Genomic DNA, 16,581 nt, shown 5'->3' with positions numbered 1-16,581 from the left:
ATAGCTCAAATGTAACTTTCCATTTTTATTGAGGGGCTGTGTATTGTTTTGGACTGTATTTTATGTTGAAAAAATTAATGCACTTATGCAATTTGTACTTATATACTTAATGTCGTATTTATTTATAGTGACTTGCTAAACTTTTATCTACATTGCACTCCTATTTTTTTGTATTAGCTGTTGTAACTCGCCGTTCCACACCTACTGGACATCTGTGAAAAAGGGCTTCACAGCTCATTGGATTCGTTCTCCAGTCTAAACAAGAATGCATTTCTAATTCTGATACTGCTACAGTCAGTAGATACTACTATACAGTCAGTAGATACTACTGTAGAGTTAGTAGATACTATTACGGTCAGTAAATACTTCTACAATCAGTAGATACTACCATAGAGTCAGGTGATATTACTGTAACGTTAGTAGTTACTACTATAGTCAGTGGATACTACTGTTGTGTGGTGCAGGACGACTCGGAGACAGAACTCTAAGTAACAGAACGGGTTTATTAACACAAGGGGTAACAATTCACACCAGAGATAGGTGTCCCTACACTCGGTCCTTCATGCGGACCTCAGGCTCTATCTCTTCCTAGCCTTGGCTATCTCTTGGGCTCTCTCACTCGAGTCGGGACGGGGGTTCATCCAACACCGCCCGACCGAGGAGAGCAGCACCCCACGTAACCTTAGCCGGCTCTTACAGACTTCTCTGAGCCCTACCCCTGGCTATATCTTCGGCTCTCCTACTCGTAGAACCCGGACGTCGGATCAGCCAACACCGTCCGGTCACGAGCAGGAGAGACCTCCTTTTCAGGTGCTCTGCATCCCAGGCTCCCACAACGGCCCCCCTTACGTCACGTCGTCATACTACTCCTCTACACTACTATAGAGCCAGTAGTTACTACTATGGAGTCGGTAGATACTACTATAGAGTCAATACTACTGCAGTCAGTAGATACCACTACGGTCAGTATATACTGCTGCAGAGTCAGTAGATATGACTATAGAGTCTGCAGATACTGCTATATAGTCAGCAGATACTACTATGGAGTCAGCAGATACAACTGTAGTGTCTTGTAAAATAACTCAGACTGACACGTTGTAACAGGTCACCTGCTTACACTTTATTAGCCTATTCTTGCACCAGTTGTAGGCACTCCTATCACTGTCTAAACGGTCACTTCTTTTATCTAATTCCCCTATCTACGTTACACCTCGCTAACCTGCACACAACAGCTCTCACTTTCAGAAGCTCCGCACTCAAGGCTTCGCACACCGCAGCCCTCATACAGAGACTTGCACCCAGTAGATCTCACCCAGAAGGTTGCACCCAGTAGCTCTCACACAGACGCTTGCGCTCAGCAGCTCGCTCTCACACAGAGGGTTGCACACAGCGGCGTTCACACAGAGACTTGCACACAGCAGCACTCACACAGAGGCTTGCACATAGCGGCCCCGTGCCACCGCTGCCCTCTCCTACGCCCCCTCAGGCCCATTAACTCGTCCGTCTCAGGCGGGGGGATCAACCATCACCCGGGCGGGTGAGGGTTGAGGTCCATTCCCGGCTTGAGCGGCAGCGGCGAGACGTCCCTTCTCTCCCTGGTCCCCAGCAACACGAACTCCCACTCGGCCCTCACACAAGTCTCACAGGCGTCAAACAAGCTGGCGCCTGTGAGGCCATCAATCACCCCTTATGGCACATCTCCCTGGCAACACCTCCGGTGTAAGCGTGCGACCCCAGGCCCACCTGGTCTGCACCCGCTTCTCTCCAAAGTTAGGTGGCAGTTTGCTCATGCAACCTAATGTTGCACACGCGCACGTGTTTGTCCTTGGTTGCCCTCGGCCAATAGTGTGCGCCACATATTTAACCACACTACACTACGATACAGTTAGTAGTTACTACTATAGAGTCGGTAGATACTACTGTAGGGTCAGTAGGTACTACTATGATCAGAAGTTACTAATACAGTTAATAGATACTACTATACAGTCAGTAGCTACTACTGGGCCCAGTAGATACGACTGTAGAGCCAGATCCTACTGTAGAGTTAAATAGTACCATAGAGTCACTAGATGCTACTCACTCTATTGTGAGGTGCATGATACAACCGAAGATGTGGAGCCCGTCCAAGCCTACGCATTGACCCAAGGTGGAGGCTGGCAAGGGAACAGCATGGTGCGATGGGAAGAACAACGATTGCGGAAGACATCTCTTCGTCCTGGGAGTGGGCTCTTTGTGTGCTACAACTGCAGCCTAACGGGACAAGTCTTGTTGGGATGCTGCATACCACCACGACGCCTCCCCCGACAACCGCCATCGTTTGCTCGACCGTCCTCCACTCCACTATACCCGAAGGCGAGTCGCGACCCATCACACACTCGGCCTCTGAATCCACCTCACTCATCTTGTTCCATCGGTTTTCATTCCCGTTGTGCATCGGTGCGAGAGGGTTCGGACTTTGATAGAGCCGACTGGTCAGTGGTCGGAGTTGGCCCATAGAGTGGTTGCTGCGACTGCAGGTTCATCCGCTGTTAATTGGATTGATAGAGGGGGTTGAAATAAGAATTCTCGTCGATGCTGGTGGGTCGGCAACTATAATTTCCGAGTTGATTTTTAACATCTTGCCCCCTAAATGTCGTACTCTATGTCCCGTCGAAACTCCATGCCTTCCTGCAAACGGCGGATCCTTGGGCATTGCGGATATCAAATTGACGGGACCAGTTCTTCTATCGATGTCCCTTGCTAGTCCTTGCTTCCTCGGGACTTACTTTTTGGGGAAGATGCCCCTGAAAATTATGATTGATCAAGGGTGCCTTGACTTACCATCTGGCCGTCGATTGGCATTTTTAAATAATCCCACTCATTTGTGCACAGCCAACACCACCGTGCAAGCACTTGCGCGTAAGACCATAAAGATTCCCCCAGGCACGCAAATGTTGGTTCCTCAATGATTGCGGAAGCCGCGAGACCAGGAGGCGACTGCAGGAGGAATCCTCTTGAGTCCCTCAAATGAAGCCATTCATGGGTTGACATTAGTAGGGGCCCAGATGTGGGTATATAACGATCAAGAACCCTTTATTCAGGTCCTTAACGCAGGGTTAGACACGTCAGTCATTCAAGAGGGCACCGGATTTTGGCAGTTGCACGAGATGAAGCCTCTAAGCCTAAAACAGCCTTTCATAAACCACAAGGCTTGTTCAAATGTAATCGGCTTCCGATGGGTCTTCACTCTGTGCCGGCTACGTTCCAGTGATTGATGGAACTGGTTCTAGCTGGTCTCCAGTGGGACTCGTGCCTGGTATATCATGACGATGTTATCCTTTTCAGCCATACGTTTAACGAACACCTCAAACGCTTATGTGCTGTCTTTCTTAAAATGCATGCAGCCAACCTCAAATTTAAACCACAGAAGTGTCACCTCCAAAAATCTGTTCGGTATCTTGGCCACATTGTCAGTAAATTAGGTATTGTGACATTTTTGGCCGACCCCCACGTCGGTGGGAGAGGTGTGGAGTTTCATAGAATTTGTGTCCTATTACCGCCGTTCTGTCGCCAAACCTCTCCAAGCCTTGACAGCAAAAGGTCAGAAATTCCATTAGGGGGAGGTGGAGGAGGCCGCATTTGTTGCGCTCCTGGATGGCTTGGTGAACGCCCCTCCCCACCGCTACCCCGACTTTTCCTTGCCATTCGTCCTTGATACTGCTGCTAGCAACACCGGAATTGGAGCTGTTCTGTCTTGAGTTGTCAATGGTGTCAAAAGTGTTGTCGCATATGGAAGCAGAGTGCTGTCTCCGTCCTAACAACAGTACTGTATCACACGCTGGGAACTTTTGGCTATTATTTTTTTGTGACAACAGTATCGCCCCTATTTGTATGGTAAACACTTTGAGGTGTGCTCTGACCATACAGCGCTATAGTAAGCACTGCGTATTGTACAGCCATCTGGCTAACTTTCACTTTTGTTGAAAGTCCTCGAGGACTATTCCTTTACTGTTTCTTAATGCAAAGGCACGCTACACACAAACTCAGACGCCCTGTCGCGATTACCAACGAGCAACGGGTGCGTGTGTTTTTCGGGCTTGGCGCTGTAAGAAGCCCACCGAGGACTCGTCCCCCCCACTTGCAACGTCGGCCGAGGTTGGAACCTCTGAGGTAGCCGAGGGTCCTGTGGCTCGTGACACCGTCGTTGAGTTGGACCATGCAGAATGGGGGTGCCTCCAGGTTGAGGACTCTTCCCTGCTTAAATTGCTACGCCATGTCAAGGAGGCTGATGGGGGTGGGGATAGATGGGGTTGTTGCCTCTGTCATTCTCAGAGGCGGATTGCTTATGCATTAGGGTGGAGGGTTGCGCCGTTACAACATTGTCGTGCCCACTGCCCTGAGAGGTAAAGTCATTTGGGCAGTGCATAAATGACTGGCCACTCTTAAGCTGGACTTCTTCTGGACTGGCATGGCGGCCGATGTCGCAAATTTTTTGAACGGGTGCGTGCAGTATGCGCGGCGGAAACCACCGTCTTAACCATGTTGTCCACCATTGCAATCCATTCAGGTATCCCGCTTAAATGAGCTGGTTGCTCTGGATATCCTTGGTCCATTTCCCACTACCCCTCGTGGGAATAAGTATTTGCTAGTGGGAGTCGAGTATTTTTCATGATGGCCGATGGCCTGGCCGCTCCCCCACCAGTTGGCGGCAGCGATCACGGAAGCATTCCTCAATGGTTGCGTGATGGATAAGGGTGCCCCCGAGCATCTTCTGACCTATCATGGCAAAAAATGTTCTACGAAATCACTGGGTGAGGTGTGTGATTTGTTGAGAACAAAGAGAGTACGCTCATCACCATCCCACCCACAGACGGATGAAATGGTAGAGCGGCTGCACAGGACTCTCACCTCCATGTTGAGCCGGAGTCCTGGCTGCCTATAGAATGGCCACTCACTCATCCACCGGATATTTACCTTTTTTTGCATTGTTCGGAAGAGATCACAACTCCCCGATTGATGTCCAATTACGAGCCGTGCCAAACAAGGCTAAATTAAAAACATTCTGACTCCATGCGCTTTACCCTTCAAAAGCTTTCAGAAGCGTGGGAGGCGTCAAGAGAAAATTCCAATTCGTGCCAATTGGCAAATGAGCGGCTGAGGGCTTCCCGTCCTTTCGCACATGAGTGGGTTCCAGGTGACAAAGCCTGGCTGCACTGTCTACAGGTGCCAGTGGGTACGTTACCAAAATTGTTCAAACCCTGGAGGGGGCCTGTTGATGTGATTCGGGTCCTTCGGCCCCAGTGTGTTCAGATTCGTTTGGCTCAGCGGAGTTAGTTTGTACATCCATCGCGCCTCAAACCTTTCATCGCACTGCATGAATTCATTCCATCTCCACTACGCAGGGGCCGAGTGTCAGATGTGTCTGGTGAGCTGAGGTGTCTACCCACTGAGGTCGATCCTTAGTAGAGTCATGTGATCCCGTCCTCAGGTGCCATGCGTCTAACGCCCCGCAAGCCGCCACCTGCACTGTCTCCACTGGATTTGAGAGAGGAGAGCCCGTCCACCCAGCCGACTGCTTTTTTTGAGGAGCCGGGTTCGACGGGACATTTGCAAATTCCCCCCGGGACCTCCAGGGAGAATGAGCCCATCTCCCCTGGGGGCCCAGCCACAAGGACTTGATCAAATAATCTTGGGTTTTCGTTATCCCCATTCACACATGCTCCCACACCGTCAGTTGGTTGTCGCACTCGGCAGGCCGTATCGGTTATAAGCTGAGCCTAACCTTTATTGTGCTTACGGGTGTTTTTACATGGTGAGGGTGGGAGATGTTGGTGATGGAGGGGTCCCAAGCATTTGCGTTTTTCTGCATTTTATTTTTCTCTCTCTCTATCTCCCCTTTGTTTTCTGTATTTCCACCCCCTTTCCCCATCCGTTACTGTACATTTGTAGATAGTGTATGTATTGTATAGGTGGGTTGGGGTATTTATTTGTTGAGGCACACATAGAGGTTTTGCTCACTTGTTCACTTTGTTCGCTGTTAAAGGGGGAGTTGACAGCCGCGACGGCTGAGTGCTACGAAGGGAGGGGTGAGGTAGTGACATCGCGGGATGTCACTGATTTGTGCCGGCCCTAGAGAGGCACGGCGTGCGATGTATTGTCATCGCGGACACCACTTACATTTGGATGCAGTACCGGCCCTAGAGGGGCCCGGTGAGCGCTGACTGACAGCGCTGGATGGCGCCACGCTCTGCGTGCAGTGCCGGCCCCTACAGGATAGGGTGTGGGAGTACCGGCCAGGAAGATAGGGTTACTAAAGGCCGTGGCACTCTGGTTGACCCTATAGGACACGTGATCTATTAAGTCTACACAGGGGCCTCAAGTGGGGGCTAGGGTGGTCAGGGTCGAGATCCTGCTCAAGGATTCTTGAAGGTGGTCGTGGCCAAGGGCGGAGCCAGCCACGCTGCAGAGGATAAAAGCCGGGTCCCCCAGAGGGACTGGCTGCTGATGTTCATTCTGAAGAATCTACGTTCTACGTCCTACAGAGTCACCAACGCGTGGAACTGGACCCAAGCAGCTGTAGTCCCGTCCATTGTAGCTAGTTACGTTGTAATTAGTGTAGTTAGCCTGGTGGTCACCACCGTTAGATTGTTATTCTGTTAAGGGGCAGTTACCCCGTGTGTTGGTGTTAATAAATGTACTGCCTCCAAAGAGTACGTCTGCGACTCAGTTGAACTCACTACCTAGGTATACTGTATGTTATGTTTTTAAGAGAAGTTTTGAAGTATATTTTTCCCCCGGGCAACGCCGGGTACTTCCGGGCGAGTCTTACCTATAAGAGTAATTTTTGTCTGTCTGTGTGTGTGGACACACCTTGTGACGCTTATACCTGACAAACTGTGGGGTTTACGTATCAAAGGGTACCCAGATACCACGCGATAAGCCCCGGGATGAGACAGCGCTATTCGTATTTCCCATCCGTCAACTTTAAAGTAGTTCAATTAAGAATGTATTTATTTTATAAGCAGAGGGTGGTGCCAAATCACGCATCTGCACATGCGCGAGAAAGCTGACTCGGTGGGGGGAAATAAATTATCATTCGCGTTCAAAATGCAACAAAAAACAACGCTGAGGTAAATTCTTAAAAGTGTGATGTCCTCTTCTCACCCCCCCCCCAATGTGTGCAGTTACTACTATAGAATCGGTAGATACTTCTACTACTATAGTGCGTAGATACTACTACTGTAGAGCAAGCGGGGGGGGGGGGGGTAGCAGCCCAACCCCAGCCTGCCAAGGTGCCACCTCGGCCGGCTGGGCAATCAAGGTGAGGCCGGGGGCTCTGCATGGTACTAGGCCTCACCACGGCACTCTGTTCAGTTAGTGGTTACTGCTATCGAGTCGATAGATACTATTATAGAGTCGGTATATACGACTATAGAGTAGGTAGATACTAACATAGAGTAGGTAGATACTGCTATAGAGTCAGCAGATACTGCAATAGGGTCTGCAGATAGTACTGTAGAGTTAGTAGTTACTACTATAGTAAGTAAAGACTACTATAGAATCAATAGATACTACTATAGATTCAGTAGATACTACTGTAGAGTCAGAAGATACTAATCCTGTAGAGTCGGTAGATACTACTGTACTCAGTAGTTACTACTGTACAGTTAGTAGATACAACTACAGAGTCAGAAGATACTACTATAAAGTCAATAGATACTACTATATAGTTAATAGATACTACGATAGAATCAGTAGCAACTATTGTAGAGCCAGATACTTCTGTAGAGCCAGACACTACTATAGAGTAGGGATATATGCCTATGGGGGGTAAAAATATTTTTTGAGGGGGGTGGTCGACAATTTTTGGAAACCTTTTAGATCAGATATTTACCCACCACTTTCTATTACTTTTTGATTCAGGACTTCTGCAAGCCTCTTCTCATTTTGTTGACAGACAAATGGACAAACGGGCTTTCACAATAGCTTTGTATTTATGTACGTATATGTTATGTTTTTAATTTAAGACAAGTTTGGAATTATATTTTTCCCCCTGACAACGCCGGGTAGTTCCCGCTAGTAAATAATCAATAGGAAATAATTTTCAATAATTTTCTGCAATTTTCCCAACAGAATTGGGAGTGCCTTCTAGTTCCCAAATACATAACATTCTTGCATTTAATCTACATATTTATACATTACATGGGAAATGTGAATGCAGATAAGGGACAAGAAATCTTAATCCGTATATTGCTAACATTGGTTGACAACCCGGTAACCTTGGAAGTACTATAACAGAAAATCACAGGGTTTTTTGTGCGAAACATTTAATACAAGGTTAGCTAGGTTATTATCTAAATAAGTCTGCAGAGTGTAAGTGTTGGAACGATTCAAAATGTCATCACACGTATCTTATTTCGGTATATGATCTATAGAGAAGACAACTCAATAAGATGAATGTGTGAAGAGGAGCCATATTTACGTGACTGTGTAATATTTTATTCTCCAATTATATTTCAGAATATCTTCAAGTGATCAGACAAATAAAGAATTTGACTATGCCCAGAGAGACGGACCAGGTGAAGAACAAGGCTGCAATAAGCAAGCATCTTCTGTTGTAAAATCTACACATTTTCCAAGGTAAATCCAAAGAATGCAGCCTCTACATCACATCCACAATTTACTTGATAAGGCACTTTAATAAATAACCACTGATATTAATAGCGAAAATTATTGAAATAATTACTGTAGGGATGATATTATCTCATCAATGTTTCTACAAATCTTACCTAGATGTGGTGGGTTCAACTAATTTTGATCAATTGGCATCAGATTTAAATTATTGCATATGAATGCACAAAGTAGCAATCAGATAAAACCATGAGGGGTAAATCGCATCCAAATATCAGGTAAGACTCTGAATCCAACCAAATCATAACAGAAAAACAAATTGCACTTAAAATACTGCCAATAGTGAATAACAAGAACCTACTAACACCATAATGGATATATCTATATATGTATGTGATTACACAATGTAACACAATTTTTCTTCCGGGGTAGGAAGTGTTATGTCACAATTGCTTATGCCTAAAAGTATAGAAAATGGCTATTAAATAAAATAAATCACGACGTTTCGGGCGCAACACAAGCGTCCATCATCAGGTGAGAAAGCATAATCTGCTGCTGAGGCAGACTGTTTTAAAAGGTTTGAAATGGGTGTAGCCCAAGGGTTGTAAAGAAGTGGGCGGGGCTAGTGATGTTAATGTGAGAAATTAGCATGTAAATGTAAGAACAGAGAGCGGCCTCCTCGACGAGGGTACGGAAGTGGCTATGTTAATGTGACATTAACATCACTAGCCCCACCCACTTCTTTATGACCCTTGGGCTACTCCCATTTAAAACCTTTTAAAACAGTCTGCCTCAGCAGCAGACCATGCTTTCCCACCTGATGACGGATGCTTGTGTTGCGCCCAAAAAGTCGTGATTTAATTTATTTTATTTTATACCTACGTGACTTTACCGAAAGAACCAAAGATTATAGGAAGGCAGGGCTGAGAGGGGCTGATTGATGAGGTTGCTAAGGGTTAAGAAGTGTTGGTAGAGATTAATGGTTCGGGACAAAAATATATTTATGCAGGCTTGTTTGGCTACTTCTAAGGTGGCTTGTCAGTGGGTGAGAAGGGTGTCATAGGATGACCAGTTCTGAGGTGGGAAGAACTCCCACAGACATTGAGCTTTGCATAAAAAACGACTGTAACATTTGAGGTTGGCAGATATCCATGGCTGGGGGGCTTAGCTGAAGGAGAACAAAGGCGTGGGGGGGGGGGCTAGGTAGTTGAAGGAAGAGGATAGTACAACAGAGAGGGAAGAAGCGGAAGAGTCAGGGCGGAGGGAGGAAATGTCAGTGATATAAGGTTGTAGCGAATCTAAGCAAGAATTTAGGAAGAAAGTGTCCATAGGAGTGAAAGTTCCATCAAAGGATAGAGTGGGGGTACGCCGATGGAGTGTAAGGAGCCAGGGAAGTTAAACAAATTGTGAGGGACATTAGAAAGTGGTCGGGGGGGCGGTGTAACTCAGTAGAGACAGGTGATGCATTGTCTGAAAGTAAGATACAGTTCAGGATACTGCCAGATGTATAAGTATGGGGGGATGAAAGCAGGTGGAGACCAAACGAGTTGACTAGGGAGAGTAGGGCAGAGGCAATGTGGCTACAAAGGTGGAGTTTGAAGTCCTCCACTTTAGCAAGGTGGAGGATTCCAATAACCAAGGAGGGGGGATAGAGGAGAGAAGGAAGTTGAAGTGGTAAAATAAGGAACTATGCGGTCCTGAGGGATGATAGATAATGAGAAAAGTGATGAATGAAGTGAATTGCAATTCAAAAGAAGAACATACTTAGTTGAGTGTAGAGAAGCAGTCGAGCCGTTTCCAGTAGTACAATACCATTTGTATAGACTGACGATAGCACCACCACTCCGCAGCATTCTGAAGCTTCCATTAAAAAAAAACAACAAAGGATCTATAAAAGGCATACTGCAAGATGACAGATGGCTGTCGTAATCTTTCTGGATATGTGAAGGAAGATTTATATTGCCGTCTATGACAATGGCTGGTTAATTGGGCATTGCAGATGGCAAAGTGCCAGACAACAGCGCTTTTGCTGTATATATACATTACGTGGGAATGTTAATGCAAATATGGACAAAAAACATTACTCGATACATGATTAACCTCCGATCATATCATGTACCTAGATGAGCATTTGCAGCCCCAATTAGCACGGTTGGCTACTTACAATGCAAAATAAGTTCATCTTACGTACATGCATTAACATTGATTGATAACCAGGAAACTTTGCATGGACCATAACAGCAAACGACACGGTTTCTTCTGCAGAACATTTAATAAAAGAACTGCTGGATGATTATCTAAATACATCTTCCAAGTGTAATTGTTGGAAATAAACAATTCTTCTTGGCATGTCTTATTTCGACAAATGACCTATACGGCAGGTATTGCAATAGGATGAATAATGTAGGAAGAAGAGCCATATTTACACGACTTTTGCAATGTTTTATTTTCCAGATTATCATCAAGTGTTCCTACAAGTCAAGACGCTGATGATGGTGCCCAAGCAGACGAGCGAAGTGATAAACAAGGCAGCATTAAGCCAACATCTTCGTGTGCAGAAAGTACACATTTGCAAAGGTAAATCCGAATAATTTCATATCTACATCACATACACACTTGATTTTGTAAGGTACTCTTAATAAACAAGCATTGATATTAATTGCTACAATAATTTAAATCATACCTGTAGGGATTGACAGGTAAATCCTTTTTCTGTGGATTAAATTGAAATCATGAAATTGACAGTCAACTGGTCTATGTGTTGGGAAGTTCCCGACGACTCACTCGGAGGCTAAGGTAAGTTAAGGGCTTCCGCCAAGGGTTTATTACAAATCTTTAACAATACACAGGGGTGAACAACTTCCCAGGGGTTAGGGGTCCCGGGCTAGGTCTCAACACAGCCGGCTGCCTTGTGCGGTCTCCTGTGCGCCGGCCGTGGGATCAACCAACACGGCCGACCGAGGAGCACAGCCACGTCTAGCCTGGCACTCTGCTCTCCCCTATCCCTGCCCTCTTGCCCCTCGCTCCCCGTTCCACCCTTCCGACTCCACCCGTTCCCACAGTGACCCCGCTTTCGTCACGGGGTCCCCATTAAATACTAGAGGCGACATGACGTCATCGAACCGCCCAGCGCGCATGACGCCACGTTCCATGACGTCATCGCACTGGACGGCACACATGACGTCACGTCCCTATTTTACTCCTCTACATATGTAATCAAGGTTTCACCAAATCCAGCCTAGATGGGAATGGTTGAACTGATTCTGATCAATTGGCATCACATGTAAATGATTGCTAATTAATGTATCGTGTGGCAATGAGACAAAACCATTTGGGCTAAAATTGCACCCAAATTTTAATTGAGACTTCAAATCTAAGCAAGTCTAGGAGTGCCAACCAGCAGAACTCCAATTTCCCTGGATTGAGCAGTATTTAGTTTCATGCAAACCACTATTGCACCACTCGGGTGCAAAATGTCGAGATTTTCCAGGCTCTTCATATCTAACTTCGTCTTCATAGTGGTGTATTATTGTGTATCATCAACATATTGATAGAACTTGATATCATGCATCAGCGATCGGAGAGACGTATGCTGAAAATAGCAAAAGCCATTGGATGGACCACTCATACGCCAACTAGGCACTGCATTGGTGATGACTGTTTGTCACCCAGCTTGACGAACAGTGATTGACCAAAAAGTTACGACTCAATCCACCCCAGTGTCATACCTGATACTCCAAACCTTGACCATAGCTACCTGATGAGTATCTAACAGTCGATGGTATTGAAGGCAGCTGAGAGATCGAGGCCAACCAATGCTGCGGCGTACCGGTCATCGATGATCTTGTTAAGATCAGTAATGTTTCGTAGAGCCGTCTCAGTGCTGTGTAATGTCCAGTATGTCGACTAAAAGTGGTTGAATAAGTCTATAGTAGCGACAGGGGAAGTAACCGCTTTTAAGAAGCGAAGTAAGTGTGCAATGTCAAGGACTGTGGGGGTAGGGAAAGAGGAACGCAGGGTTTGAAGTTTTTGTGACTGCAGGGATCCATACTCTTTGGTTCTTCCGGTAAAGTCACGTAGGTATAAAATAAAACGAATTAAATCACGACGTTTCGGGCGCAACACAAGCGTCCGTCATCACGTGGAACAACCACAGCAAGAAACAACTGCTGCAGTTGCTTGCTGTGGTTGTTCTCATTGTTTCTTGCTGTGGTTGTTCTACCTGATGACGGACGCTTGTATTGCACCCGAAACGTGGTGATTTAATTTATTGTATACCTATGTAACTTTACCGAAAGAACCAAAGATTATAGGAAGGCAGGGCTGAGAGGGGCTGATTGATGAGGTTGCTAAGGGTTAAGAAGTGTTGGTAGAGATTAATGGCTCGGGACAAAAATATATTTACATAGGCTTGTTTGGCTACTTCTAAGGTGGCTTGTCAGTGGGTGAGGAGGGTGTCATGGGATGACCAGTTCTGAGGAGGTGGGAAGAACTCCCACAGACATTCAGCTCGGCATAAAAAACGACTGTTACATTTGAGGTTGGCAGATATCCATGGCTGGGGGGCTTAGCTGAAGGGGAACAAAGGCGTGGGGGGGGGGGGCTAGGTAGTTGAAGGAAGAGGATAGTACAATAGAGAGGGAAAAGCGGAAGAGTCAGAGCGGAGGAAGGAAATGTCAGTGATATAAGGTTGGAGGGAATATAAGCAAGAATTTAAGAAAGTGTCCATAGGAGTGAAAGTTCCAGCAAAGGATAGAGTGGGGGTAAGCGGATGGAGTGGAAGGAGCAAGGGAAGTTAATCAAATTGTGAGGGACATCAGAAAGTGGTCAGGGGGCGGGGTGTAACTCAGTAGAGACAGGTGATGCATTGTCTGAAAGTAAGATACAGTTCAGGGTACTGCCAGATGTATAAGTATGGGGGGATGAAAGCAGGTGGAGACCCTACGAGTTGACTAGGGAGAGTAGGGCAGAGGCAATGTAGCTACGAAGGTGGAGGTTGAAGTCCTCCACTTTAGCAAGGTGGAGGATTCCAATAACCAAGGAGGGGGGATAGTGGAGAGAAGGAAGTTGAAGTGGTCAAAGAAGGAACTATGGGGTCCAGATGGACGGTATTGTATTTGTCGGTTTTGTTAAAATTGATGAAAATAATGAAAATTAAATTAAATTTGAAATTTACATAATTTATCCGAAATTATGTGAATTTGGGTAATTATAGTATACATTTTGCTAATTCGAGAGATAATCGTATTAATTTATGCGAGTGGGTGTGGTTATGTTAATTACATCCTTTATGATAATCAGGCCCCGCCTCGTTGACGAGGTTGGGTTATTAATCGGGATAATGCAATCAATCGTATGCAGTTATGCTAGTGTCAACTTGGCGTCGTTGTCTCCCCTCGTATTATCGATCAGTATAATGCAATTATTCTCGCTTTAACGTTTATTGAGTGGATTAGTGTGTTTATATTTTAGGTCCCCAGGTTCATATCTCGTCGCAGGATACAGTCCTTATGCAAAAATTATAGGAAAGAATCACACCACAACTTCTGCATTAATCAATTTTATTTCTAACTAAACTTTAACTCTAGAAGATGCAACTCTCGGCTTGGAGTTACAACACAGTATCAACACAGTCTCATCAATGACTGCGTGATTTCACTTTGACATTTCCCTCCACATAACGCGATTGTTGTTAGTGAGAGAGAGTTGTTAAAATATGCATGTGTAAAGGAGTTCCCGACGACTCACTCGGAGGCTAAGGTAAGGTAGGGGCTTCCACCAAGGTTTTATTACAAATCTTTAACAATTCACAGGGGTGAACAACTCCCCAGGGGTTAGGGGTCCCGGGCTAGGTCTCGACACAGCCGGCTGCCCTGTGCTGTCTCCTCTGCCCTGGCCGTGGGATCAACCAACACGGCCGAGCGAGGAGCACAGCCACGTCTAGCCTGGCACTGTGCTCTCCCCTATCCCTACCCTCTTTCCCCTGGCTCCCCGTTCCACCCTTCTCAGACCCTACTCTCCCGCTATGACCCCGTTTACGTCACGGGGTCCCCTTTTTATCCTTCAGGAGCCGTGACGTCACTCTGCTGCCCCGAGCGCATGACGTCATGTCATCGCCCTGGACAGCACAAGTGATGCCACTTCCCCATTCTACTCCTCTACATTACCCCCCCCCCCCCTGTGAAAAAAACAGCCGACCCGGCTGCAAGAAAACCCCAACCTTAGGGCAGCACGGCATCCCAGGCATCACAATAACAACAACCAAATGAACGGGAAAAAAAGTAAGACGGCTTCTTCCGGCCGGCAGTGCCGAGCGGGCGCCGGGGCTGGGTCCGACGAACGGCCGCCCAGGCCATCACCGGAGCCGCATCCCCCTTGAACGGGTATGCGCTGCCGGCCCGCTTCCCCGTGTGGCGTCCGCCGCCGGTGCAGGTGGGCTGTCCGCAGGCAACAGGCCCACCGCCGTAGCCTCCGGTGGCCGGGGGGTCCCCGCCGGTGCTACTTGGAAGGGCTCTGGGGGCACACAAACAGGGCGAATGCCGCCCCCGTCAACAGGACCCAGCCGGACAGGCACGACGGACGCATCACCCGCCGGCCGCCCCGGAGTTGGGGGTGGATCCCCCAGGGTAGATGGAATATAGCGTTTGAGCCGGGACGGGTGCACTATCCACCGCTGGCGTCCGAACCGAATCCGGACGCACTGCGGCCGGGGGACTTCCACGACCTCAACGGGACCCTGCCAAGGGCGGTGCAATTTGGCAGATGTGCCAACCGGGACCTGGGGACAATGCAGCCACGCTTTCTGGCCCGCTACCCACGGGAGGCCCGCTGCCTGGTGTTTGGGCAGCCGCTCATTAGCCGCCTGCCGGCCGGCGGAATTCTCAGCAGCGGCCTGCCGTGCCTCGCACAGCCGGTCAAGCGCGACTTTCAAAGGGACCGGCACAGCCGACCCCTTCCTGGAGGACCCCACGTCCAGTTGGACGTGCACCGGGGGCTCCGGCTCCCTCCCGTACATTAAATAAAAAGGCGAAAATCCCGTTGAGGCGTGAGGAGCCAACCGATACGCTGCCAAGACCCCCGGGACGAACAGGTCCCAGTCCGATTGAGACGTGTTCACATGGTGGCCCAGCATGGAAGTGAGGGTGCGGTTCAAGCGCTCTACCATCCCATCCGATTGGGGGTGTTAGGGCGAGGTGCGGATTTTCTTGGTGCCAAGGAGGTCACACACCTCCTTGAGCAGCTTAGACGAGAAATTCCGCCCCTGATCCGTCAACAATTGTTCCGGCGCACCCTTGTCCAATACGTACCCCTGGACGAACGCCTCGGTGATAGAAGAGGCCGACTGATCGACCAAAGGCCACGCCACAGGCCAACGTGTGAGGTACTCAACGCCCACCAAGAGGTATTTATGGCCCCGTTGGGATGCATGGAACGGGCCCAAGATGTCGAGCGCCACGAGTTCATTAACGCGAGAAACCCGGATGGACTGCAGCGGGGCCCGGTCCTGGACAACTGGGGCCTTCCTCCGCGCGCAGTGCCACGTCACCCTCCACACCTGGCCAGTAATAGTCCCGCTTAAGGGTCAATAGGGTCTTGTGGTAGCCAAGGTGCATAAGCTTCTCGTGAATGGCTCGGGTTAATCTAGTGGGCACAACTACGCAATAGCGTTCCAATTGGGCATCCCAACGCATGAGGAGTCCGTCATGCACGGCGATCGTTGGGGCCGCCGACGAAGCTGAACCCCGGGCCGTACGTCCGACGCGTCGCCGTAGCTTCAGCAGGGAGGAATCCTCCATCTGCAAGCTGGACCATACCTCCCGGGGGAGTCCCAGGCCAAAATCCGCGGATGTCGCCGCACCCGGGGGGTGGCCGTCGCGGCCGACGCGACCAACTGGGCCGCGATGTCCCCTGGGGCCTTACAACGGCTAGAGCCCAGGGCGCAAGCACACCCGCCGCCTGCCGGTAATCTGG

General features: G+C 48.2%; 1 protein-coding gene across 2 annotated transcripts in view; it reads left to right on the top strand.

The window, feature by feature from the left end:
* LOC116956551 (interferon-induced very large GTPase 1-like) overlaps positions 1-16,581 on the top strand; it is an 85,736-nt gene that overhangs the window by 48,691 nt on the left and 20,464 nt on the right. Inside the window, exons 6-7 of one of the 2 annotated variants that reach the window (XM_032978245.2) lie at positions 8,500-8,619; positions 11,065-11,187. In XM_032978245.2, coding sequence (XP_032834136.2) covers positions 8,500-8,619; positions 11,065-11,187 — 243 coding nt within the window. The remainder of the gene's footprint in view (positions 1-8,499; positions 8,620-11,064; positions 11,188-16,581) is intronic. The other variant, XM_076054378.1, reaches the window with a different exon arrangement.

Source organism: Petromyzon marinus, chromosome 66 (assembly GCF_048934315.1).
Source record: "Petromyzon marinus isolate PM22_M1 ecotype Great Lakes invasive population chromosome 66, UKy_Petmar_22M1.pri1.0, whole genome shotgun sequence".
In the NCBI taxonomy this organism is placed as follows: Eukaryota; Metazoa; Chordata; class Hyperoartia; order Petromyzontiformes; family Petromyzontidae; genus Petromyzon; species Petromyzon marinus.
The sequence above is the reverse complement of the archived record's forward strand: the minus strand, read 5'-3'. Positions and strand labels throughout refer to the sequence as shown.